This window comes from Poecile atricapillus, chromosome Z (genome assembly GCF_030490865.1).
Source record: "Poecile atricapillus isolate bPoeAtr1 chromosome Z, bPoeAtr1.hap1, whole genome shotgun sequence".
Lineage (NCBI taxonomy): Eukaryota > Metazoa > Chordata > Aves > Passeriformes > Paridae > Poecile > Poecile atricapillus.
The window spans coordinates 38,737,584-38,765,167 of NC_081289.1; the positions used below are offsets into that span (position 1 = coordinate 38,737,584).

Genomic DNA, 27,584 nt, shown 5'->3' on the forward strand with positions numbered 1-27,584 from the left:
AGTTCATGTAACAGAGGTGGAATCCCTGGAAAATAATCCCCCTTAAGCTTCTTTGAAGTGCAGGTGTGATCTCAAAGGAGTTCAGAATGTTCCTACACCCCTAATAGGTGGTTTTCTGGTGAAGTGAACTTTGGCTTGTACCACATCCCTGCAGTAAAACAAAACACCATTGTTGGCACAATTGGATTGCTTCTATCAGACAAGAGGCCCAGCAGTAATGAAGCATAGAAACTGAAATTATATCCATCTGGGGGGCATTCGTTCCAGGTACAGTAAAGCTCTTGTGCATGAAACTGTAATTTGTGCATATCCAATCTATGTAACTTTCAAAATCCCCAGGCAGGGACAGAGGACATGGCCCATGAAGACCGTGTCTCTGTTTTTCTTGCTGTTCAGCAGCAGTGGTCTCTGTTCCTCTTGCCAGTTCGTCTGCTTTTACAAATAGCCGTAGAGAGCCTGCCTAAGCCTTTAAGTCTGGTCTGGCATCTGAAGAGCTGGGAAGTTGAACTGGTCCCAAAAACTTCTCATGCAGTGGAAGGTCACGTTTTTAAACAATGGATGAAATTGCAGGGTTATGCTCTGATGCCACACAAACTTCACAGATCTGGTTTAAAGGAGCCTGTAACCCCAGCTGTTCTGGGACCAGCATGGTGGAGCACACTGTGTTTAACAAATGTCTCCCCTTCTCCCTTCCTCTGGCTGGGCACAGAGAACCACCATGCCGAACTGGGGAGGTGGCAACAAGTGCGGTGCCTGTGGCCGCACCGTCTACCATGCTGAGGAGGTGCAGTGTGACGGGAGGAGCTTCCACCGGTGCTGCTTCCTCTGCAGTAAGTATTCTCCTCCAAAAATCTCTCCTGGTGTAGCTGTGGGGGTCACAGCAGCAAGGGGATGGTTCAAAGGAGGCATCCCAGACTCAGCTGGTATGTGTGAGGCACTGGGGATGGCAGTGGCCAGAGGTGACTTTGTCCATCACGTGTTGAGGCTGATTCCTGCTTCCCCATGTGCTTCCTGGGCTTGGCATCCTCGAGGGGAGAACTCGCCTCCTGGAGAGGTTTTTATCATATCAGGGGTTGGGATGTACGTCTCAGTGCAGAGACATTTGTACTCTTGCCAGCCTTTTCCTTGGGTGTCTAAGGGATCCTGAGGTTGGAAACCTGGCTTAAGTGTTGCTCATGCAGAGTAGGAAGGCCAGTGGCAGAGCCTTGTTTGCACTGATCTGAGCTCAACTGGGCTTCTCCCCATGGTCCTGGGGCTGGCAGAAGCTGAAGGAACAGCTATCAAACTACTGCCCTGGAGTCCTGTGCAGACCAGGACAAGAGTGCGCATGAGCACAGCCGAGTTGTTGATGCTTTGGCACAGCCAAAAGCCTAAACTTTCTTGGCACAGAGGCCTGTGTTATTTCAGATGAAAGGAGTCCAAAGCATTATTTTCCAGTCCAACCAACAAGCCTAGTGAGGCATTGAAAATCACTTTCTCTGCTGAAAATACCTCTGCTTGGATGAAGGGAACAAAGGGTCCCTGTGAATTGGAAGCTCCAACTTTGCAAACAGACAGCCTCTGTGTCTGAATCAAGATAATTTTACCTTATTGCAAACATGAGGTACTGTTTTGCCCTACTTGTTGGTGATTAATACATATGGGCAGAGCTAGGTTTAGCCTTCTTACATTGGCTGCAGTTACAGCTGGGCCCCTCAAACAAGTTTGCTGTTAAGTCTGCTGCCTAACCTTGGTGTGCTGTGCTGGCATTGGGAGCCTTGGCACACCTACGCTCCTTTCCTTGAGCTCTACCAGTGGTTACAAAAAACAAAGATTAGATGCCTCAGCTGCCTCACTTTCAGCCTTTTATGGGAGTTACTATTAAAAGAAACCTGGAACTTACAGTCAAACAATGGCTCTAGTGTGTCTGAATACATGGTTTTCCTTAGTGCATACTTCTGTTGGGGTTAAAGTCTGTAGACTTAACAAACATGCATTAATTGATTTACTTGTATATTAGTGGCTTATAAAAAGAATGGAGCTAATGGTTGCCATAAGCAAAAGTCACCCAGTATTTTGAAAGCATTAAATCTATGAACAAAAAATTCATGAGGGTGTTGTTTTTTATTTCTCCCCAAATTCTTTTTCATGGGCATAATGTTGTTGCAGGTGGAAAGAGTGTGCCAGTTGGCATACAAAAGGAGGTTCAAGAAGGAAATAGTCCTCCCTTCTACTGTAACCTTGAGTAGAGAGAGGGCTTGCATTGTGCTGAAGGGCAATGTAGGAATGCCAGCAAAGCTCAGCCCCTCTGGTGACAGCTGTGAACCAGACCCAGCTCTGCCCAGAAGTAGTATTGAGGTGGGGGTGGGGGGAGAACCTTGAAGGTTTGTTTTTTTTTCCCAGCCCCATCCTGGCCCAAAGGGCAGGACAGGGGCTTTTCTGTACTATAGGATAGGCTTTTTCTTTCTGCTGTATGGCATCTGTCAAGGGAAACTGCTGACTGCCCTCTCTGGGTTTCTGAGCAGCCTCATTCATCAAACAACAGCAAGTTTTCAGGCTTTAAATGTCACGGTCATGAAGAGGTGGGAGGGAAATAGAGCCCTTTACAGGGCTAAGCATAATTCACAGATTCAAACAGCAACTTGCTCCTTTTAATCTCTGGTGGTCCCACAGCCTAATGGGAAGAGTTTTGGACAGGGAAACCCATAACATCACTTCTCACTTGGTTTTTGGCTTACAATGTGTGCTGATGGATATAGTCCCTTAAGGCAGTTTAACTTTTTTTTTTTTTTTCTCCAGTGGTCTGCCGGAAAAACTTGGACAGCACAACTGTAGCAATTCATGATGCTGAAGTTTACTGTAAATCTTGCTATGGGAAGAAATACGGCCCAAAAGGCTATGGATATGGCCAAGGGGCAGGCACGCTGAACATGGACAGGGGAGAGAGACTAGGCATCAAGCCTGAGAAGTGAGTCAACTGAGTTGGGGGGTGCATGGCCCTTGTCCTTCAGTACTGTTTTCAGAGGAGTCTTTCAGGCTGGATTTTGTTTATATTCCTGTTTGGAATAGAAATGCTGCAAAATACTCCAGTCTAGTTGAATGCAGGGCATTGAACCTGCAGTGCACAAAGCTCCCACTGGTGACTATGTGAGCTGGAACAGTAGGAGTTAGTGCAAGCAAAGACACACCCTATGAATGAGCCATAGGGGACTGGATTATGGAGCTGCTGATGGCATCGCATAAGCTCACAGAAGTGACTGTGGGTCTCACACTGCCCTCCTAAATAAGTTGGAAATGGCAATGCTCAACATGTTCTTGCAGGGATGGACTTGGACAGCTGAGAATCTGGGGTTACAAGCAGAATGAATTTTTAACTAGCAAACGAAGAACCATTTGTACTTAATTATAGCCAAAACCAAAAGTCACATTAAATAGTAAACATTCCTAGTCTGATTAAGTTATTGCTGTAAAGCAAAGCATGTGGAAAGAAGCTGAGGTATGTCTCAGAACTTGTTTCATGCAAGTTCCCAAATTACTGCTTAACATTTATATCATGTATGCTCTCTAGCCAGGTTCAGTGATCCATTCAGGCTCCTGATTATAATCCGTGGACAGAACCTTAACAGAATTATTTGTAGCTTACTATCTGAAAAATCCATGTCCTGATAGAGTTCAGCTCTTCTAGTTAAGTGAAAAGGGGAAGGCTCCTCAGGAAATTAGCCTTTACAGTAGCTTATTTTTATCCTTTAAAGCATGGCCTTTCTCTGTTTGTTGTTGTGGCTTTGGTTTTTTTCCCTACCAAATGTAATTGGATGGCCTTGCTGGTAACTTACTTCTCCAGTTTTGCAGCAGTACTGTATTCTGTACCATGTGCCGGATGCTAGTCTGTTTATGTTGCTAAGCAGAGTGAGAGATTGTTTAGTAAAAGAGTAGAGAAAACAAATGTCCCATTTCTTTCAGCACGCCTTCTCCCCACCGGCCCACCACAAATCCAAACCCTTCCAAGTTTGCTCAGAAGTTTGGAGGGACAGAGAAATGCTCAAGGTGTGGTGATTCTGTTTATGCAGCAGAGAAAGTAATAGGAGCTGGAAAGGTAAGGAACTGCATGTGCTGTTTTGTACCTGCTACGTGGACTTTTAACTGAGTAAGGTGTGTTATGCTGGTCCCAGCAGGGAACCAAGTGCAGGGCAGTTACCTTAAAATTGCATTTATTTGCACTGGGAATAGTAAAATCAATCTACTTAATTAAAAAAAACCCATTGAAATGCAGGGTGATGAGTGATCACCTTAGATTTCAGAGGTGAAGATTTAATATCGTCTCATGCTAGAGACTTGAAGCAGACTACAGAAGCCCCTCTCACCCAGAAGAGGAAACAATCTTGAGGTGTGAAGCTTGTGAGGGAGGCTGAATGTTTCAGCAAAAAGGGGATGGTCTCTTGAAAATACCACGTAAAACTGCATGTCAGTCTGCCAGCTGTCTGACTCGCTCTAAAGAGAGCCAAGCTGTGCTCTCAATTGATCACAGCAAGCCCAAATCTTTCAGAATGGTGCTCTGAGCAGGATGCTGGGTGGAATCTTGGGCTGTGCTGCTCACAGAAATGCAGATGCTCTTGTCTGCTACTGGTGCACTTCAGCTGATTTTCTCTTCAGCTGCACTTTCAGTCTCTAATCAACAATGATGCAGATATATCCAATTAATGTGTTTTTTTACCAACTTTGGCATCCTGTGTTTTAGTACTGTCTTTTTTTTTTCTCTAGCCATGGCACAAGAACTGCTTCCGATGTGCCAAGTGTGGAAAAAGCTTAGAATCTACAACCCTAACTGAAAAAGAGGGAGAAATCTATTGTAAAGGTGAGAAAAAAGTAAAGACTGTTTATGGCTCAAGATAATGTCTTACAAGGATAAATGGCCAATATATGGCTGATATAAGAAACTTTCAGGCTTATGTTCACATGAAAGTGCTCTCTATGTCATAGGAATAGAGTAAAATATGAAATAGATATTACTGAAGCTGCTAGTGTAGTTGACATCTGCATTGAGTAAAACCTCACATACTGATAAATGCAGCAGCAGCCCTGCCCTCTGCCTGATCAGAGTAAGGAAACAAGCCAGCAAGCATCCTGCTCTGCTTTGGGTCATTGTGGATATAAACTTGATCCACACAGTGGTTTGATGACAACAAATGCCTTAACAGATACCAAGCCCCAGAACCGACCTGTGAGTTGTTCTCACAGAGTGGGCTGGGAGCTACAGAGACCAAACAGTCCTGCCTACTGAGTTCAGTCCTGTTAGTTATGTAGTTTAACAAAATGTTTCTAAGTGCTACTTCCCAGGGGGATATTCTAGTGACTAAGGAGGAGCTGCTGAGAGGATTAGCCTAGACAGTGCTGTTCTTAATTAACGTGCCAGAAGATTAAGCTACTGCATGTTCATCTTTCTCACAGGTTGTTACGCAAAGAACTTTGGCCCCAAGGGATTTGGGTATGGCCAGGGAGCAGGTGCCCTCGTTCACGCCCAGTGAGGGGGCTAAAAACGCCTTCCAGCTCTGCTGAGATCCTGCTAGAAGGAAGAAGAGTATCCTAAATGTTACTAACTACTGTGAAACAAATACTAGTCACTGTAGTGTACCTTCAGCTGATGATTTTAAAAACACACACACTGCTTTTTTTCTCACCTTGTGTATCCCATTGTAACACCTTTAATACTGAGTATCAATTCAATAAAGCTTTCCTTGTTGATATACATAAATCTTGATATACATAAATCTAATCAATAAAGCTTTGCTTGTTGATATACATAGATCTTGATATATATAAATCTAAGTGTTGCCTACTTTGTCTGCAAAAAAAGTGAGGGGAGTGTTGCTCTACAGCTGTGCATGGTGACAGCTCTAAAGTGATAGATAAGGGGTAACTGTGCCTAAATGGCTGCCTGTCTCTGGCACAGAGTCTCTAGCAAATGAAAAACCATTTTCACCATAATAGTCTGGAGGTGCTGTTATGCACAGAACTTAACTGCACAGGAATATTCCACTAAGACAGCTGCAGATTAAGAAGTTATTAGGTTTAAAAAAACAAGCTTTGAAACTCTTATCTGGTTTGGGAAGCAGGCTGATACATTTCTGGGATAAAAGAACCCTTCACAACACTGAATTTATGGAAACACATTCAAGACTGGGAATGTTGCAACAAAACATTAAGCAAGTGTATCAGCACAGTCTAAAGCAGTTTCAAGCAACATCTCTGACCATGGTCTGAGGCAGTGAAGCAGTTCAAGCCAAAAGTCTAATTAAAAAAATACATACTACTCAAAATAATACACAATGAGCATTTTGTACAGGTTATGAAGGAACCATGTGGATAGGAGGAAAAACAAGCCAGCTCAAAATGTGACCCAAGAGTTCATCCAGTTCACAGAGCAAGAAAGATTAGAGCTGAAGAAGATAATAAGTCTGAAGCAACACATTTCAGGCATGAGTGAGGCAGCAAGCAACAACACAGCCTAGGAAACCTGTGGAAAAATTCTCAGTCCTGCTACTTAGTCATACCATTGACATTGCTTTCATAGCAAGAAAGTGATTTTACTAAAAGACAGCTAATGGGATATACAAGGCACTGAACTCTAGTCAAAGCACAATGAGGGTGCAGAGGGCTGCCTTCTTTCCAAAGAAAAACTCAGGCCCACAAACCAGCTTTCAAATCATCAGGACTCTCAAGCACAACACTTCCTCTGATGGAGCACTGCAAATCTTGGATGGAGATCTTCAGCACAGGTCAAGTCTTCCCTGGTCTTTTCCTGACAAGCCAAAGGGTGGTCAGCCTGGACACAGCCTCACCAGGAACAATGTGTGGGGAAGGGGAGAATACCACCACTAATTCTCAGTGTCAATGCCAAACCAAGACTCAGTAGAAAACACTTTTTTCTTTCCTTTAAATGTGCTCCTAAATCCTAGCCTTATACTTTAATACATGGTGCTGGTTATAAATATCCTGATTAAATTCAAACCTGAATTGTTACCTTGTTTCTACTCAAACTCTAACCTTCAGCATGGACCAGAAGAGCCAAGGTAGTCTGTCTCCTTCAAGTGCCACCCAGAAGCACACATCTTGTGTGTGTGTGACACATCCTAGCCCTGTGCAGATGTCTGGCTGACCCTTAGAATACTTCAAATGTCATTAAGTACATTAGGGCCACACAACACATTCCCTAGATGGAGTTCTCCCCTCAGAAATGTCACCTTGCCAGCATGCTTCAATCAAAAGACAGGACTATTTAATTAGCAAATGCTAACTTTAAGTGGTAGTGCAAAGGTGTAATTTACCACAACAGTGTAGTAACTCATAGGATTTCACATCTGTACAGATTTGGGTGTGTGCCATCTGTAAGACACTTATACATCTTTCCAGAAAGGTTTCTGATACTGGTCAGAAACTACACTCTAGGAAATCACACCCCAAGTCAATACAAACACTGCATCTAAGAGTCAATATTTATTTGATTAATAACTTACAAAATTTAACAGATTTAATTTATGTAAGGAGAGCTAGTTTATTAAACATTTTACAGATTTTTTTTTTTTGTTCACAATGTAATACACATCAAGATCTCGACAGTATTAAAATAATACTTGGCACAGTTATAAATAATATACAAAAAAATCCACAGCTTAAAATGTAGTGATGCTGTTTTACACATTAATTGAAAAAAAAAATCTGGTGGACATCAAAGAATACAAAAACCTGCAAAGAAACAGCACATGTTTAGGGCCAAGACAAAATTCCTATTTATTCTACCTATGTCAGATTAAGTTGGTCTGATCTGTTGTTTGTCTGGATCAGTTTAAGTTTCAGAAGCAATGCAGTTTTGGTTCAACAAGTGAATTTTAAGTTTGATAACTTGACAGAAAAATGCTGCATAGTTGGCTCCCCCCTGCTTGCTTTATGATTTCACATCAACAATTCAGTGTTACTCAAGACAAGTTACATTTTGCACTGGAAACTTCATACATCCCAAATCCAGATATGCATGTTAATTTTCACAACTACCTACTATCGCTCAGATTCTGCAGGCCTCAACAAATTGTCACCAGAGAGCTACTGACATGTAAATAGTGCAGAACCTGCTATATGCTACCAAGGATTACCTCTTCTTTTGCAAACATTTTTGACATGGAGTGCATGATGCAATTCATGGCAGTTAATGCTACTGATATGACCGAAACTTGCATCATGCACTGAACTGCTCTTCTGGTGGCTGGATGATACTTAATAAAGTGTATTGAAGCTCCTCAAGTCAACCGACCCCCAACTAAAATGCAAAAAAAAAAAAAAGAAATGAATGAAGAAATATGCAGAGCATCATTGGTGATTAAAACAAACCATAGTGTAAAGCTTTCATACTATTTTCTGATTAGAAAAAAAATTAATAAGTCAATTGTTTTTACAGAAATAGAGCATGTTTTTGTTAGGATTACAAATTTTGTCTGACACCAGTAGCCAAAGCTTCTTGCCATCCCTATACCCAAACCTCTCCTCTTAAGTGTCCAAGACAACGTTGATTTTTCCAGTATTAAACATTCAAGGATTAATGCTGCACTTCTGTAAATCCTGATATCTGGTACTTGCAAACTAAGTGCGTGTCTTGAGATCAATGAACAGCTACAGAAAAAATGTTTACTTGCAAATACTGAACATCAACTATTTACAGTTTCACTGCTCCTCTTACTAAGGCAAGGGCCGGGAATACCACTAGATTGCTTTATTACCTGTAATCTGCGTATTACAGAAAACGCTAATTTTGCCAAGCATCAAACATGCAGTGAATTTGCAGGGCATAATGCCTATTAACAGCAATATTTAACATCACTAAAAGCTCATTAGATATCTTCCTACACTTTTTTGGTTGAATAAAATGAAAATGAGCAGCTTTAAATACACTAAACACACACTCACGAAGAGAAAACTATTTGATAAATTATTTATATACAGATACACATTCTTTACACTGGTCTCAGACATCTGCTTTCAGGTCCCTCCCCAAACTCCCCTCACAGGTTCCTCGAACCACTGGGTTGCTACAGCACTTAGAAGAGAACTAAACTGATTCTCAGTCTCTCTGTAAACAATAGTTAAGGAAGCAGTGAACAATTCACTATGAGTATATGAAAACACCATAACAAAAATCAGTGCATCACATTCAAGAAAAGCCCCTTTGGAATGCAATTTCAGATCATTCCTTACCTTCCAACACATCTGTAGCATGAGAACTTAAAAACAGAAATTAAGGGCGATTTCCACGTGCAATACACCATCATCTTCAGAACACCGCTTTGCATTTTCTGTGTGCACGTGCTGTTATGGGGATTCTTAATTTTTTGTTTTTTTAAAGTTTGGGTTCTATTATTTCACATCCAAATGAAATAAGCATTTCAGGCAACTTTGGGTTCTGCAATTGCATTCAATTTGAAACTATCTTGTCTTTTTGTAACCGAGACATTTGCTTTTACATCTGTGGTAATGCCCCATGTAATTTCTCTTCCAGCGTGTCTCCAAATACACTACACTGTACTGTATGAGGACCAAACCTAATACTAAAACATTGCTAGTTTGTAAGTTGCTTATACAATTACTTCAAAGATAATTATTTTTCCCCACTTTTTTTCCCTGAACATTATATACTGTAAACTAATTTTACAGGTGTGTCATGCAATTAAGCAGAGCTTTAACTTGGACAGAAAAGCTTTCCTTATTGGCGCAGTTGTTTATTTCAGACTACATTATTTCAGAACAGGGTTATTACAAGTATTTAGTTGTACCACTAACTGGTGGCAAAAACAATCACCAAAATAACGTGGGCAACATATTTTTACTCAACATTAACTGACGTGCCCTACTGCTATAACTTGTTACAGGGGATCCCCACATAGGATGTTTATAACAGTACTGAAAAGCACATTTTTCAATGTACATCTTACTACAGAAAATCTGTATTAAAAAAATCACATTACAGGAACTACAACATAGCGATCAGTGAACTCTGTATCATGAAATTTAGTTTTATATTCTAGATTCTTGTTTCAGTGGAATTATTGATATTGGGATACAAATTTTTCTGCTCAGCACAATATAACTACTTATGTCAATACTTCAATAATCTCATGCTCCATTGTGAAAGATCTTAAATAAAAAACCCGATAACAAATACTGTGAATATGTTGTCATGAATAATTCTCATGTTAAGAACTGTTAAAATCCCTTTTTGATCTTCCTCCTCTTCCTGATCAGGTTTGGCAGTTTATTCTGTCCATTTATACTTTTGTTAATAAAACTCTGATGAAGAGAAGGTACCTTTATGATTCATCATCAGCCCTACACATAGCATGCTACTCTTCAAGGGATGCGGAGTCGAGAGAGACAGAGAAAATTTTTCAGGCACCACTCAGAATGATATGCTCACAGGATGAAGGTGGTGCTACACTAGCTGGTAGCCTGATCCTGAAGTTTGGTCATATTCTATTGTATACTGCCTTGTCCAGTCCACAATAACAGGCCGAAAAAGACCACAGCATCTGAATTCAAAGAAGTCTATAATGTTCCTTATACATCCATGGCTAAAAACAAAAGAAAAACACACGTTAGCAAGGAATATCATAGCTCATCTAACAAAGTACATCATCTTTTTGCCTACCTAAAAATTTGGTCCTTCACCCTTGAAGTTAGTAACTTTAGACAACCAAGTATGTTCAGAATTGCTCTCATACTTGATAAGCAAGTTGATGAGCACGTTCTGAAATAACAAGTGGTCACCAGACTGGTGAATATTTGATCCTTAGGCATAATCAAGACACCAACTTTCTTCCACTATCTACCAAAACATGTTTTTAGCCATCTATGTAGCACAACCTGATAGTTCAGATCCTGTTCTAAGAGGATAGTTGCACTGTACAGATGGCATGAAGTGAATGTTTTCCTAGACTAATTTCTGTATTTATTGATATCTGCCTCTGCATACATACTGGTTCACCAGCTGCAGGTCTAGGATCAACCAGGTCCCTTGACAACACAAAATTAAGAAAGCACTGTCTGAATTAAAAGAACTATTCAAGTACTTTCTGTGGCTGAATCAATTAACTGTCAAATATCTAAGAAACCTACATAAAAACTCGCAACATGAGGGGGATTTTTAACTTAATTAGACATGGGCTGAATAGATCAGTTTTCTGGAGGAGAAGCTCATGTAATATGTGAGAGCAGGTCTAAGCAAAAAAAGAGATGAAACTATTTGATGTCAATGCTTCATGTGACAGGTGATGCTAAGTCAATTATTTCAGACATCTGGTGTTATTTTCGTGTGTAATTTTTATAATAGCAGCCATTTCAGTTAAAATGGTTTGTGAATGTGACAGTAATTTGGGATCAAACTAGCACTTTTTTCCTATCCTGTGTTTTCCAGGCAAAGTAATTATCTGGATTTGCTACAACTCTAATCTGTAGGAACACTGCAACTACACAGAGATGCTTCTCTGCTTCTCACTACAAGCTCTGTATGAAGAGATATTAAAAAAAAACCACACAAATGTCTAGCACAGAAATCCATCTGCTACTTAACAGAATCACAGAATGGGCAAGGTTGAAAAGGACTACAGTGGGTCCTTGGTTCAACCAGGGTCATCCTAGAGCACATTGCACAGGACTGTGTGAATCCATGCTGACTGCTCCTGATCACAGTTCCCATCTCCAATCTCCTTTACCCTGCGTGGCACCAGAAAGAGCAGCAGCTCCCATAGGAGGCACAGCAGGATGAGAGGTGGTTTTTTCTTTATCCAGCTCCTTTTGTAACATGCTCTCAAACCATCAATATATCATCTTTGTGCCTTCACTTATGTCCTGCTTTGGCTCAAGCTGCTCTATGACCCTGTATTCCCATCTCAGTGCTATTTCGTCCCCAGGACCCCATCCTTCATCTAGCATCCTCATCACTACAGAAACCAGAATCCCAACCTACCCTTTTAAGTACTGATGCCCAAAAACTGTATGCAACAGCTTGCTCTCACCCATGCAACACCCACTTCAGTTCCTGGGACATCCTGCTCCCTTTCCCCACAAACAGCTTTAGCCATGCTCTTCCTCATGAATAGGAAGAAAGTGAAGCCTCTTTTCTCACAGTAGAAGAAAGGGGAGCAGCACAGAGCAGCACATTCAACAGCACAGTAAGTATTACTCAGGAGAAAGTGCCTGGTGTGGAAATGAATGTCCAGGTCAACACGGACATGCTGCAGTAAGCAACTACCTCTGGTTTGAGCATCTGCTTTATAAAGAGGGTATTTATTTCCCCATCAACTCTATGATGAAATACAATCACTGCTGGAAAGCATTCTTTTCTGTGTTTATGCACTGTATGCTACAAAGCATTAATCACTTCCTTTAACTGGATAGAATGTGTGACTGTGAAAATAACTGACAAGATTCAGCACTCCAAGTAGAGAAGATATTCTGAAAGTATTTAGGTGTGTTCTGTTTTGACAAGCAACATGATTCAAATGTATACAAGAAATTTGTATATGCTTCAAAACTTACTTGAATGGGCTTTCAATAGATGTGGTTGTAACTTTAAAGTGCTTATATCTTCTTGCATTCATCCTTTCATTTGTTGTGATACCCAAGCAAGATATCTTAAGACAGGAAGAATAAGTAATTTAGCTTACATAAAAACATTTAACCAAGTACTGCACAAGACAGTCTGAAAAAAGACCAAATTTACTGTTTAAAGTCCTTCTTTTGACAAACAAGTTTTTGACTGTAGAAATTATCAGAAGCAAACATAAAGCATAAGAGTTTGAAATTGATATATGTTGTAAGTAATTAATATTGTAAAATTGGAGGACAAAAACTTACTGAAAAGTTTTACCTAAGCCTTAGAGAATAATTCCTATTTCCAGGAAATCTTTCTGATAAGATTGAATTCAAGTTGCATGGTTCATTAACAACAAGTCATACTTCAAGGTTTTCAGTATGACTTTTGTTCCTCAAAAAGGATAAAGAAAACTTGGGTTTGGTCAGATTAGAGTTCAATAGTATGACCTCAACTCACACTGAAGCAGCGTAAGAAATGATTGCATCCTCTGTCAAACTACCACTCCCTTTCTGTTAATAACATACAGCATCATTATAAGTTGGCCCCACAGCTCTTATTCTCTATTAGTCTTTATTGCCCTTTTCTGGTCTGTCTTACGTTTTTGTTATTCTGAGAATGGAAAGCAGGAGGCAGGTATTTTAACCTCTTGCACCAAAAAAAGGCCATGTGAATTAGAACTGAATGATGCCTAATACTAAGAGACAGCAGATGCTTGCCTCCTCCAGCAAGGCTGAGAGATTAAACACTTTGTCTAGCACAATGGATGTGAAAATTTAAATGACAGAACTATTTGATATTGTTATATCACTCTCAAGACAGCATTTTGAGTGAAATGCTCTTCCGTACCTGGTACATCTGACACATCAGTAACACAGCCACCCACATGAAGTGAAACACACTGTTTAGAAACATCCAAAACATCCATGGAGAACAGGTAGCAATCTGTGTAACATAGGTCCAAAATCCATCCTTTGTATAACTTGTCTCACAGTGGAAACCCCAGTCTAGTGGAAAAAAAAAATGTCAAAAAATATACATAAGATTTAAGGTATGTTTATTGTACAGCAACATATAATGCCCACATTAGAATGCATTCAGTTAAGTAAGAAAATTACAAGTGCCAGAAGAGCTTTACTTGCTCTCTCTTCCTTTCCTAACTCCTTGAATACAGGACACATGCACATACTTGTCTGTGATGAAGAAATAAAGATCAAGGACAAGAAAAACATCTTCTAAATTAAAATACAAAATACAGTCAAATATTATCATGCAGCTCAATTCCAGGATAAAAACACAAAACTCTGATAAGGCAAAGATTTATAAAAATCTATAAAAATACAAGAAGATAAAGTATATAGAAGCAATTGAAGAAAAAAGCCAAAAAAATCACATTTACTCACAAGAGATACATCCATAGATCATCCAGCAGATCATAAAAAGCAGGAAGAACAGGTATCCCATAAAATAGCGATGGTTCCCTGCTCCTAAAGTTGCAAAACAGGGACCAAATTACTTCACTTTCAGCAGCAGAATGACAACATTACGCCAGAAAGCTTAATTGCTTACTTAGTAGTACTGCTTATTATTGTACATAGAAACATTACTCTACAATATTATGCCACTATAACTTCAAGACAGTGAAATTAGCTGATTTACTTATGATTTTTCTTTTATTTCTCAGACAACAAAGCAACTTCAAATTTGTCACATTACAACTGCAATTCACTAATTCATTTGTAACCTCTTTCATGAACTACTGAAATTATTGATAGACAGTATTTAGAGCAATGCTGGTGACAGATGTTGCAGAGTCCTTAACAGCTAGGAATTACACATTAGTCAGTATTTTTTTTAAAGCCACTGAAAAACCAAACTGCAGAGTTCACTTTCTTAAAAGTAATAGAAATATAAACAAATATACAGCCTTTCTTGATAATAAGCTAACTCACATCTTATGTTTGGATGCTTGATGAAGCTAGCTAAAAATAAGATATCTAGTGAAACTTGTAAAACAAATGCCTGTAACTGAACAGACAGGGCCTAAGAACCTAGCTACAACAATGAATGGGATAAAAACAACTCTGCCTTAGAATTCTAATGCAAGAAAATTCAGTTACTATAAGACTGATCTATTTTTAACAGTAGTAAAGCTAAAAATATGCCTCTTATGAGAGTACATCATAATTCTGAAGTACTCAGCCTTCCTTCTGTTTGTAAAATATGTCCAGTGTTGCAACCTTCCAACAGCTCCAGGCTGTAAACTAAACCCACAGAGATGATAATGGGCTACAAAAGATTTGGCTGTCATCATTTACCAGCACAGCATTTACTTCTTTATTATGTCAAATGTTTTCCCTGCTAAAACAAGAGCATCCTCTGGAGGCAGAAAATAATCAAGTGCTTTTAGCAAGTGAGCTGAAAGACTGTATAAATAAGAGATGAGGAAAAACATAACACAAGCTAGTCTAAACATAAGACACTTCTCTGAAAATCAAACAAGTGCCCAAAACCACAAAATTACATTGTAATATTGCCTTCAATCACCTAAGGGCATATGAGAAAGTGTTGGGAATGTCCATAAGGTATTGCTTTCATTTACATTCTAAATTTCTGCTAAGTTCCAGAAAATAAATTCTATAAAGAACACAGATGTTAAGCAGTGGCCTAGAAGTCCATCTGAGAGGCATCTGATGGGATGCTTCTTACAGCAACATCTTTAATGATACTAAACCAAATTCTGCCATATGTGTTAAGTAAGGTACAGCATTTAAAACTATAAATGAAATTGAACAATCTTGATAGCAGTTAAAAATTAAAAAACATCTGTGGAAAAAATAAACTGGAGAAAATGTATTTTGAATAGTATTAGGCAAAACACAGTAATGTGCTCCACAGTCACCTCCTGGATTGGCAGGAATAGAGTCATTCTCTGCAGTTAAAAGAAAAAAAATTTGATACTCCTATTTTGATACTGCCATTTTGATACTCCATTTAGAGGATAAATATAGTCATTTCCAGAGACTTGCTTGCTGTATTTTAACTAAAATCTTGAGGAAAACAATTTTCCCTAGTTGCCAATTCATTTATTTTTTTTATATTCATCATATTAATAATTTTTATATTAATTTAATTTATTTTATTATAGTCTCCACTTTTTGTCAACTTTTTCAAAATGGTAAAAATATTCTAAGTCTCTTAATGTGCCAAGTTTTATCCCTAAAGGACTTATTTTAGGGTGTCTGCAAACACTCCTACAAGATTTCTCAGTCCTATCTTTAGCAACATTCTTATCCTTTTAACACATTCCACACACATCCAAATTCCACCTTTCCAGAAAGGCATGATTCATGTTTCCCTTTTTGGCAAACATACCACAAATGCTGTTTTAAGAATGGATTGTTTTGCAATCCCATGCTTAGAGTGACCACGCACCAATCTGAGACAAAGAAGCCATATAAGGCTGCTCAGACTATCACTCCCTCTGGTTCAGTTCCAGCTCCCATACTGAGATTTCTAATGCTTTTTCCCAGCATAATTTCAAGGCCCCTGATGTTTAGTTTTACCTCCAGTTTCCCCACACTGTACACCACCACTAAAAGACAGATTCTACTTTTCCATCATCACTGTTACTTAAAATCCATTTCCTCCACCTACCCTAATCCCATCACTCACAGACTCTCTCAATACACACAAAGATCTTTCCTCCCCCATTTGTTTTTAGGATTTTTTCCAGTTACCGATTAAAATACTGGGTCTCTCTGTCCCATTGACACGTATTCCTCAGTACTCTTGCAAAACATAAGCCCATGCTCCCCTGCCTGTCTGAATTAATATTTTCTTAGTTTTTCATTGTAAAACATCTAAAATATAAACCAAAAGTATCTCAGATAGTAACATCTGTAGGAAACATAAAACATAAGGGGGTGATCTAAGTTGATGTCAATGAGACTTTAAAGACATTCTATTACAATTTAAATGCCAGGATCGACTATTTTACTCTTGATTTTCGGACCAAACTATTCTGATTAGTCATTATTTTATCTATTTGAAAGGACTACAATGAAACATTTATGAACTGTTAACTGTCAGTGAAGCCAGGTCTTAATTCCTCCCCAAGATTAAAGTTACCTCTACTTGTGTCCTAAAAAATTAAACATGTGAAGTAAGCTGCACTCATTTCCTAGCTGAGAGGTCTTCAGTGCTCCCTGTGTAATAATGAGTTTCAAATAAGTTTCTCAAAAAGTATGACTGGGAATAGCAGCATTTAGAGACTTTATTTCTACTCTACATCCATTCATTTCATAATCACTGGGGAGAACAAAAGACAACCTGGATGGTCAAAAAGAGGAGAATACCTCATTAGGAAGCAATTCTGTATCTAACTTCTATAATTATAACAATTTCAAATATGTATATTTTACCAATAAATCACTGAATATTATTGGTCTAAATTAAAGTTTCTGGCTTATGTAACAGATAATAATCAGTGGTGGAATTGGCACATGCCTTTTCAGCAGTTAAGCTTTGCATCGTTTCATGACTAAACTTTATGTCAATAAAAATGCATATGTAGCAAATTGAATTAGACACAGAATAGTTTTGAGGATGGGCATATTAGAGACAACACAAATGAGAATAATGCAGAGAATCACGTGTAGAAAAAGAATTAAGCTCAATATTGAAAAGCTTCTCTTAAGAAGCCAAGTCACTTCCACTGTGAAATGAGAACAGGGAAAACCTTGCAGAGCGTTTTGGCAGACAACTCACCTACACAGTTCCCCACCCATGGGCAGTGGTGATCGAACTTCGCTATACAGCGATTGCAAACACCACAGTGTTTGGACCTCACTGGCTTCCGTATCTGTAAAGGATAATAAACGTTTGTTTAGAAAAGCAACTTACCCTGATATATTTTAAACTGAAGAAAACACAAACCCTCAATTTAAATGTAAATTAATTGAGGTGTTGTTAATTCCTCAGAGAACTTAAAACTTGAAGGTAATTCTTAAGGCAAACCTATCTATTTAGCTTAATCTACACACTGTTTAACACAAACATCAGTACAACTGCACTGAAATGATTTTCACATTATTTTTCTTATACAAAGAATTATTTTTTTAATACAAACTTCTTCTATCACCTCCAGCTATTGAGCTTTGTACAGCTCATTTCAACCAGAATAATTTCAGCTTTTAACAATTAAAAAAAAAGAATGAGCTTGAGTTCCACAATTCTGTATGGTTTGTAACCGAGCTCTAACATAAACTTGTCAGGTTATTTTCTAAAGACAGAAATATGACTCAACAAGCAGAACTCGATGAAACTTAAAATGCTAAATTACTAAATTTTTCTTGAAAGGTTATGTCTTAAAACAAGTGGTCTGAGATATATATGAATATAAAAACACATAATTTTTAAGGCGTTACATCTGTATACAATTTTCCAGCTTCAAATTTGGAGATACAAACATCATTCATGTTCCACATATATCAGAGCTTGGCAGTGTTAACACTGATACACTTGAGCATTTTGTGTTTGCTAGTCAACTTCCACAGAAAAGACATGGCATATTTACTTTACAACATTTATTTTTTGCCCCCTCTTGACTATTCCCAGATAGAGAAATACTTGATTTTTGAAAAGAATATTTTACATCATTTTAATTATGCACAACATAATTTTACTGCAAATTATGGAGGTAGTGGAATGTCAAGTGTGATTTTTATAACTTGCTAGTGTATAACCAACCAACGTGGTAGACATACTGGATACCTGAATTTTGATATTGGCAAGTTATTTCCATAATGAAAATTTTTCTTCTCTCACTGTTGCTTTTTTTTTTTTTTTTTTTTTTAAACACTGGCTAGATTAAATAGTACAAATAAATTCTGCCTTTGAAACAGCAATAATAAGGCCAAATATGTATTCATTACAGGAACACTAATTTTGGCTTAGCATTAAATAAAAAAAAAAATCGGTGGTGAAATTGATTAAAAAATATACTACCAAGCAAGTACTGCAGAATATACTGAGGTCCAGACTTCCTGTCTCTGCAAGTTCTACTATTGTCTGCAGGAAAAAGAAAAATTATAATTTAGCATATAAACTAATGGTGACAAGCATTTTCAGACCTGTGGCTGTGAGCCCTTTATTTCAGGTACTTTCTACACACAGGAACAAATTCAATTCAATGAAACTGATTTTGAATCTACTTCCTTAAACCAATATGCATATTTACTTTTAAATTAATTCTAGTTTATACTTACTCCTAGTCAGATACTGTGATTTCAGTGCTGCTGGTGTGACTTTTGATTACCTGGACCATTTCATAATTAGTCTCTCTGATTTCAGTGGGAATGTAACACTACACTACAGACTAAGGAAAGGATGCAAACAGGAATGTGCATGGTCTGACACTCAACACTGGAGTTCAGTATTGTCCACAAGCAATATCCCAAACCTCAGGAGATCAGAACTTAACAAGAGCAGAGGAATTACTTTTAAATGTAAGTGCAGACCCAGGATCACTTCAGTTAGATCCACATCATTGTGGTTTGTAAACCTTCTATGCTTCTGAACCATAGAAGAATTTTATTTATTTCTTCACTCACTTTAAGAGGGACTTGGACTATTTTATAACACAAAAGAAAGGGTATAACACATTAAAACAACAAACATCTGAGATTTTTGCTTACTAAACATTTCTAAGCATACTTAACATGGTTATCTGAAATGAAAAGAATTTTCTTAGTTATTTCAAAGCTAAAGGCTAACTCAGCAATAAATATTTGAAGACAAATTATGAAAATGGGAAGTGCTACACTGCATGAAGGTAACATAGACATCCTACAGTGGCTCATACCCCTGGTAACAGAACATTTTACCATGTGGTTAGCTGCAATGTAAGAAATCTGAAACACTCACAGCCATATGCATCTGCCTCAGTAAGTTGCATTTTGCAATTCCTGCCCAGTTCAACAAAGCTTTTGGAAGCACGCTTGCCTAACTTAAGCAAGTAGATCAAATAAATTGCATATTTGTGCAATTTGCTGAATACAATCCAAAGTGTCACAGCTGACTACTCTATATAATTTAGTCCAGTTGAAGGAAAAGAATTTAGTTGGGAATTTATTTGGCAAGCTAGCAATAACAGAAATGGAATTTTCAGAGTAAATCCAAATCTGCACGTTGATTAAGAACTCATCTATAACCTACTGCAGAATACAAAAATCATTTTATCTACACTATCCTTTTAATGGCTATTGTATTTTCATTCCTACATAAGGATATAACTCCAAGTGGCCTGATCTTAATCCATACAGGTCTTTTCCCAAATAACCATGAAGTAGAAGCTCAAAGTTCATTTTAGGTGGAATGCTGGCTTCCAGGAAACTTAAAACACTTTTGCTGCTTGTCAAGTTTTGGCATATTCAATGCTCAGTTTGGCTGCTGGAAACAATGCACTTGATTAAAAATATGAGATGCTAATAATGATACAATGTCTTAGATATCATTAGATCACTCATATTTTCTCTGACATTTATACCAAAATAAAAGCCAGCCCCAAACTTCCCGGGGTTTTGGCTGTTTTAGCCTCAAAATGTTTGTCAGTCTAATACTTTCAGATACAAAGGTAAAGAAAAGTAGAGGTGCTTAAAAGTCTGGAAAGTTTTCAGAAAATTAACTAACACTTTTCCCATAATGGCTATTTGTTTCAGTAGGGCAAAAGCCTGAAACTTCACATTTTCTTTTTCACTTAACAGCTTTTTAAACTTTTAAAATTGAAAACTCAAGTTACAATTTTATTTTGCTCCTCAATATGACCAATATGCAATTTTGCACCAGGTACGACTTGAACTGCATTCCACATGTTAAAAAAAAAAATCTTGAAGGCTTTTCAACATTTTAAACCTTATACAACTTACTGAAATGTAAAGTACTGAACAGCAAATTAGCTGATGGAAGGCTGTTGAAGAAAAAGTTTGTATCTCTTGGCTTTACCTTTTTCTTTTGTTCTTCCGTGGCTTTGATGATTCCTGGATCTGACTTCCAGGATTTTCCAAAATTGTAGAAAAGTGCAACACTATTAGCAAGGAACGGAAGATGTATAAAGAAAAAATTGAGATGTGTTTACAGTCAAGGAATCTCAAGTGTAAAACTGAATTTCCTCTTGAACATTCTCACTGATAATTCTGAAATAAAATTTAACTAAATTTAAATTTTACTAATGCCCTTGAGTCACTGTCTTCAGAATTAATAAAAATTCAGCACTGCTGTAAGAACTAGTTCAGTACTCAGCATTTTCCATTGCTCAACCTTTAACACTTTTAAGAATCATCTATTCCATAAAGTATTTCTAAACCATTTATCCTTCTAAAAGATCAATAACAACAGTTCTCTTTTTGTAACTGTTTTCCTTTTAATTAAATTAAATCCCATGAAATTTATCTTCTTAATAACTATTTCCTGTTTTCAGAATAAACATTTTGGAGTTCTATTTATAAGACAGACATTTGAGTGCCTATGTCTTCAGTGGCTTGACATTCCTGTGATATCACAGGACGGGCTGTTTCCATCCATAAATGGAATTTTGCTGTAATGGCCACTGTTGCATGGCAATCATGTCCCAACGCCACTTATCTCCAAGAAAGGTACTGTCTGAAACCTGGGGTCCTGTAATAAGGCAAAACACATATTTTGCATCACTGGAAGTTATTTTTAACATACTAATATGTCTAATACTTAAAACACCACAGGATTTATTATTCTGTTAGTGTTTATAAAATCTCTTACCATAAAGACAGAAAATAACCATTTGTTTTAAAATACATTTCCTGCATTCAATGCCTTGCCATGTAACATGCTAGTCTTAGAGCACTTGACATTTCTTGAGAGAATTAAAACATTTTTAGCAGTGATGCTGAAAAGCCAAATACTTCAGACGTTTCTCTTCCACAAAAGGAAAATTATTTATTCCCATAAACCTACAAAAGACCTAACAAAACTGACTAAAGACACCTTCTGTAAGCTGCCAGTTATAAGAAGATGCCCTACTTGACAAATCTGTGGTGGCAGCCTCTACAGCATTATCCAAACAAAAAGGACACCTAGTACTCAGGCAGAAAGCACTACACACCCAAATTACACTGTATTTTGAGTAACTTAGATACATTCAGATTTAAATAGCTTGCAATGCAAAAGAACCCTGAAATACAAACAAATACAAGCAGGCTTTGATTTCTAAAATGCTAAGAAAGTCTGGTTGTTTATCTGAAGTGTATCGCAAATTATTTTTGTTTTTCTCCTACTGGGGCAAGGAATTTGCTGTGAATTTCTAATAAAAAATATTGGCAAGTTAAATTAAAATTTTCATAATGTATCTTATATAGTAGAGTGCTAGTATCAGCTCACTAAAGGAAATTAATCTTTTCAGTAACAAGATGTTTCCTGCAAGTTTATAACTTGGGGGGAAAAAACATCAACTATACTGTAACCTAAACACTCATGGCTCTATTTTATACATTAGAGATGAAAAGCTCCAACTTCAAAATGTATACAATCCAAGTTCTTACTATTTTTTTTTTTTTTTCAAAAGCTACCTGATGCCAAGAATAAACTGGTGCAACTGAATTGCTTAGCTAGAGATAGATTACATTTTCTTTAGAATACTAAAATAATCGCTGGGTTTTTAACAGTGAAAGGTAGTTTTCCATTAAATGTACCTTAATCAGACAACCATTACAAACAATAAAGATACAACTGGAACCAATTTTATGACCCATACCATACGTCATGTCTAGACTTTTAAAGGAGATGTGAGAAAAGACTAAGAGGGTTTTTATAACCTTAATGCTTTTCTACTAGAATTGTTTTTCTACTAACTTAAATTTGGATAACCTGTAACAAAGCAGCTGTCCATTGTGTCAACTTACTCCTCCCCCATTTTAATCCCACAAATACAGCGAGAACGTAAGAGATGCTCCACAGAGCCTGTCTTCCCTGTCCTTTTATCACTGTGGTATCAGATGAGTGCAATGCTGACAGGGTAAATAATGGCAGATAAAGGTCTTCGGTGCTAGAGCTGGGAGACTACAGGACAATTAAAGTTTTCTTCTCCAGGGTATTTCCAGCATGTGATATAGATAAACAACTTCAGCTGTAGGATTCATCTCACCCACTTTAAACCACTCAGTATGGCTTCACAGACATCAGGAAGGAAAAAAAGCCATGTCCAATCTTATCTTCAGTTTCAAGATATTTAAATTATATAAGTGAAGCAGAGGCTTACTAGTGGCTAGTTTTTGTCACTGGCTATGAAGAATGTTTAATCTTCAATACAGATGCCCACACTAGAGGTATCTAAAATCATGCTGAACTCCCCCCTGAAGTTTACTCTGAAAGAGATCTTAAGCAACTTGAGACATGTCTCAAAACTCTTCACATGTAAGAAACCCTTGTTGGTTTGCAATAGCTTCAGATTAGGGAATTAGTTCTCTAGAGACAGTGTCTCTTTTTGGTAACATACTACTTTACAGCTACACAAGGACAAAGTGCATTGCTGTATTATTTAGGGTTGCAAAATGCATAATGTATCAGGTATTCGCACCTCCAGCCTTGCCACCAGTTTTGCTCCTTTTATGCAGTTTCCCCAGTTTTCATTGAGAGACAAAGCAGAAACAACCCCAAAACACTTCCTACTTTCAATCCTGATCGACATCCTTTCATTATTAAAACAAGTATAAGATGCTGAAAATTATTCCAGGAACTGGAATGGAAAAGGTCATCTCATTAAAAAGAAAATTAAAATCAAACAAGCACCACACAACCCCTAAGTCAGGTAAACATGGGATAAGTTAATTTTTCATCATGAACTGTAGTCCATTTAAAAGGCCCCAATACATGCAGCTTCCTGCTATCAGGCATCATGCAAGTCTGAAATCAAGCAAAAATGCACATTATAGACCCAGATGTGCCCTTTTGACTAACCAAAAATCCTTTTCTCCTGCACAGAAGAATCTGCAGCCAGTGTAAGCTGTCAGAGATCAAATATATGCTAATAAACCTGCTAATTGACAGAATCATAGCATCACAGAATGTGCCAGGCTGGAAGAGACCACAGTGGATCATGCGGTCCCACCTTCCTGCTCAAGCAGTGTCATACCAGGGCACACAGCACAGGGTTGTGTCCGCAATTCTGGAATAACTCCAGTGAGGGGCGACTCCAGAACCTCTCTGGGCAATCTGTTCCAGTGCATGCTCACCCTCACAGTAAAGAAGCTCCTTTTCATATTCAGGTGGAACTTGCTGTGCATCAGGTTCTGCCCACTGCCTCTTGTCCTACTGCTCTGCACAATTAGGAAGAGTCTGGAAATATCCTCTGACACCCTCCCTTCATTTTCTTACAGACATTGATGGAGTCTCCTCTCAGTCATCTCCTCTTGATGGTCAACAGGCCCAACTCCCTCAGCCTTTCCTTGTAAGAAAGCTGCTCCAAATCCCCAGTTTATAAGAGCTGTACATCTGGATCTAAGAGTCCAGGCAGGTCACAGCAGACAGCTATATGAGAAGCCTCATTTGACTAGACATTTATTAGACAAAATCAGTTTGTAATTAACTGAAGCTCTGCAAAAACCCTCTTCCTTAACTTCTTTTCTATCTGACATAAAAGAATCCCTTAGCTTGCAAATAAACTCAGCACATCTCCTCCATGCCAGAATTATTTTTTTTAAACTTTTTTTTTTTTTTAATTTTAGGAGAAGTATTTAGACATGGGAATAGAAATTCTGGACAACTGGGCCCAGAGTTTGGATTTTTGGGGTCTTTGGTTCCTGTAGTAAGATGACTGCTGATGTGGTTTTTTCTGCATGAAAACTTTTTGCTCTTTTACTGAAACTAATATTTGGTAATAATTTTTTTAACTGCTTAGCTGTACCAATTAGCTTGTTACAGTTTTTAAAATCCTATGCAATTGTATCAGTTTTGTGGAAGAATAAAAATCATGAATTCTCTTACACCCAGTTTTGAAATGATCCCTAACTGAAGAAGTGTACAATGTTTGTGTTCTTTAAGCCAGACCCCATCAATTGGTGAAGTATATTTGAAATGAGATAATCAATACAGTATTAGTCAATGAAAAATTATTTTAAAAAATACAAATTACCTTATCTCATAATCTCAGCATTGCAAATAGGATGAGACAGCAATAAAGCTTGCTTAATTAAAACTGCACACTCCCATTTGTATCAAATGGAAGCAGAAGAAACAAAAAAGACCACCGTGAATACTGTGAATTACAACAAACTGACATCTTAGAAAAACAGACCAGTGTAAGAACTTTTTGACATAACAAGCAGTATTTGTTCAGCTGGAACTGAAAAGACTGCATGAACAACTGAGATATAATCTTGGTAGGACATTTACAGGACACAAGAGAATGTTCTACCTATAAATACTAAAGAAAAATAATGAAATGTGAAATTCTAGCCTCACATTATTGAAAGTGTAATTTTAAATAATTTTCTTTTCTTTTAAAAATAGAACTAAAATAAAACATAGTGACTTAGTGCGTAGGATTTTTGAGGGCATTTATGGTCCTACTCTGCAAACACTAGAAAATTAGAATTCACTAATGCAAGACATAACCATCCTTTGTTATAGGCAAAATATAGTTACAGGATACAACAAAACAGTGGCAGGGAGGCATAGGACCATAAACTCATATACAGATTTAAAAATACACAGATCATATTCCTCATTCCCTGCAAGAACAGGATTTCTACTTTATCAGATACACCAGACTCAGAAGCTGCTGAGAAATACCAATAGAATAGAAACGTTTACAAAAAATTCAGTACATTTTCAATATTGGCTTTTGGAAAGACACATAATTAAACCTTAAAATTTCGAGATTTATTTTTCATGTGACCATACCTAAATTCAAGAAAATGCACTGCAAATCCTTGATTTTATTTTTCTTTATGATACATTGCATTAACTGCCCTTTTCTGTCCCATTAGGATTAAACACACAAGAGTTTATGATCTTCCACACACCTTCAACATATCTACAAGAAAAGAAAATTCTTACCAAACACCTAAGTATTAAAAGTTGCACTTGGAGCAATTAAGATCTTTATATTATTTATAATATAAAGCTCCAGTAAGGCAATTCCTGATAGCTGTCTGAGGTTAAAAATTCACTTCCCCAAGTAAAAGACAGTCTGAATTTGTGAAAACTACCAGGACATGTTTTATCACTTGAACACTACAAAATATAAAGCAGTACTCTAGTCTGCTGTAAGCAATCATATAAAGCTGTAAAAATACAGGAATTCTTCATCCAACCACAATGCTGTGCCTCATACTATGAAAATAGAGGAGGAATGCAATTTCCTTCTAGCAATAAAGCTACAGGGCAATTTTCCAGAAGAAGAATGAATTTAGAATCTTATTACAAAGACCTCCAATTAAAAATCACCAATTAAAGGAAGATGGCCCCAAGCACTTGGTTTCTAAAACTGCTTGTCAAAGAACTGTGTCAGCTCTAATGAAAGTAATTAGTAACTGAAGGTCTTAGACCACTACTTACATGCATTTACAGAGGTTATGAGACACCAGCTTGGGACAGAAGCAGGACAGTATTTTATTAACATTCTGAAGTCAGATTTTATTAGGGTAATTGTCTATACATCTAGCGAACAATTAAGATTATTCTATGATTTTTAAAAAAACTACGCCAAACTTCAAGCTATTTAATCAGAATGACTAACAGAAATTAAAATCTAAGCAAGTTGGTAGATACATGAATGAAATATGAGCTTCAGGATAAAAACCTCAAGATTTGCCAGCTTTAAGGGACACAAGATGCAGGCCATCATCAATTTGTATTGCTTGTACAGCCATTTTAATGTGGTCAAGGACTTTAAATCAAAGCTGGACACATTCTTAGATTAGGTCCAAGCTGATGTTACGTTAGCACAAGAATGCATTTCACAGTACCTCAACACTTGCAATCCAAAACACATAACAGCTTTCGCTAACATAATCTGCTATTTCTAACTACCGTTTTTTAAAATATTTCTCATATTCATTCTGTACTCATTTTTCTTATTCTGTAGCCACAAGTAAATTTGAGTAAAAACACAAAATTCAGGCCAGGCAGACAGACTGGTAGTAGGACCAACTTTTCTAAATAACTGTTTCAAGACATACTAATATTGGTATCATTTTTTTTTTTTTAACTTAACAGCAACTAGATTTTAATTTTTAAGCTGTTGGGTTTGTTCTTTTTGAAACATGCCATAACAGCCATTTCCAGTTGCATGGGACTGCTATTCACAGCAGCATCTTTGCAAACACTGACAGAATGGAAGCCAAAGGTAGCATGGAAGCAGGCTCTCCTCTCTGTTCTCAACCCAAAAATACACAGATGATTTAGTTAGGCTTGCAGAACAATCAAGAAGATGCCAAAACAAAAGCACTTCCACTATCCTATTTCATAGGAATTCATTTCAGGATGAAAAGAAAACCAATTTCTATAAAATCCAAACCAACATCCTCATAAAATTCATTTCAATTATTTACAACTATAAGAACTGTATTAAACATTGAATTTCTACTTTGTTTTCTTGGCTACTGAAATTACAGTACCCAAGAAAGTTGTTTAAAAATTTGATTCTATTTCCTTGCCATGGAAAATTAACATTCCCCACTAACTCTGAAGCAACTTCTACCACCATGAGTAAGGGAAATTCATATCTAGACAATCAAAACCACAAAAATATGATAATACAGTGAATCGATATTGTTAATACACATATTTTCAAAATAACTGAAAATACAGTTAAGAAATGTATCTGAAGTTTGTACAAAATGGAATTTTCAAAATCTTTAGGAAGATTTAACTATGAAACCAATTCCACTGGAATTGAGACAGACCACGAAGCAGCCTACTGGTTTTCAGGATAGTGTCT

General features: G+C 37.4%; 2 protein-coding genes across 2 annotated transcripts in view; one reads left to right on the forward strand and one right to left on the reverse strand.

Moving 5' to 3' along the window:
- The first annotated feature begins 678 nt into the window (after positions 1 to 678).
- LOC131572915 (cysteine and glycine-rich protein 2) lies at positions 679 to 5,723 on the forward strand. The gene is made up of 5 exons (XM_058826349.1): positions 679 to 830; positions 2,779 to 2,947; positions 3,940 to 4,072; positions 4,738 to 4,831; positions 5,425 to 5,723. The coding sequence occupies exons 1-5, from the start codon at positions 719 to 721 to the stop codon at positions 5,499 to 5,501; spliced, it is 585 nt and encodes a 194-aa protein (XP_058682332.1). The 5' UTR covers positions 679 to 718; the 3' UTR covers positions 5,502 to 5,723.
- A 1,734-nt stretch (positions 5,724 to 7,457) lies between these two features.
- LOC131572914 (palmitoyltransferase ZDHHC17) overlaps positions 7,458 to 27,584 on the reverse strand; it is a 64,720-nt gene continuing 44,593 nt past the window's right edge. Inside the window, exons 11-17 of the mRNA XM_058826348.1 lie at positions 20,615 to 20,737; positions 18,620 to 18,682; positions 17,381 to 17,474; positions 14,014 to 14,097; positions 13,460 to 13,617; positions 12,556 to 12,650; positions 7,458 to 10,589 (exon numbers count right to left, since the gene is read on the reverse strand). Coding sequence (XP_058682331.1) covers positions 10,451 to 10,589; positions 12,556 to 12,650; positions 13,460 to 13,617; positions 14,014 to 14,097; positions 17,381 to 17,474; positions 18,620 to 18,682; positions 20,615 to 20,737 — 756 coding nt within the window. The 3' untranslated portion in view covers positions 7,458 to 10,450. The remainder of the gene's footprint in view (positions 10,590 to 12,555; positions 12,651 to 13,459; positions 13,618 to 14,013; positions 14,098 to 17,380; positions 17,475 to 18,619; positions 18,683 to 20,614; positions 20,738 to 27,584) is intronic.

Coding starts and splice junctions, on each gene's coding strand:
- LOC131572915 (XM_058826349.1), top strand. CDS start 719: ATGCCGAACTGGGGAGGTGGCAACAAGTGCGGTGCCTGTGGCCGCACC. Junction 2,948..3,939: donor CTAGGCATCAAGCCTGAGAA/GTGAGTCAACTG, acceptor CATTTCTTTCAG/CACGCCTTCTCCCCACCGGC. Junction 4,073..4,737: donor AAGTAATAGGAGCTGGAAAG/GTAAGGAACTGC, acceptor TTTTTTCTCTAG/CCATGGCACAAGAACTGCTT.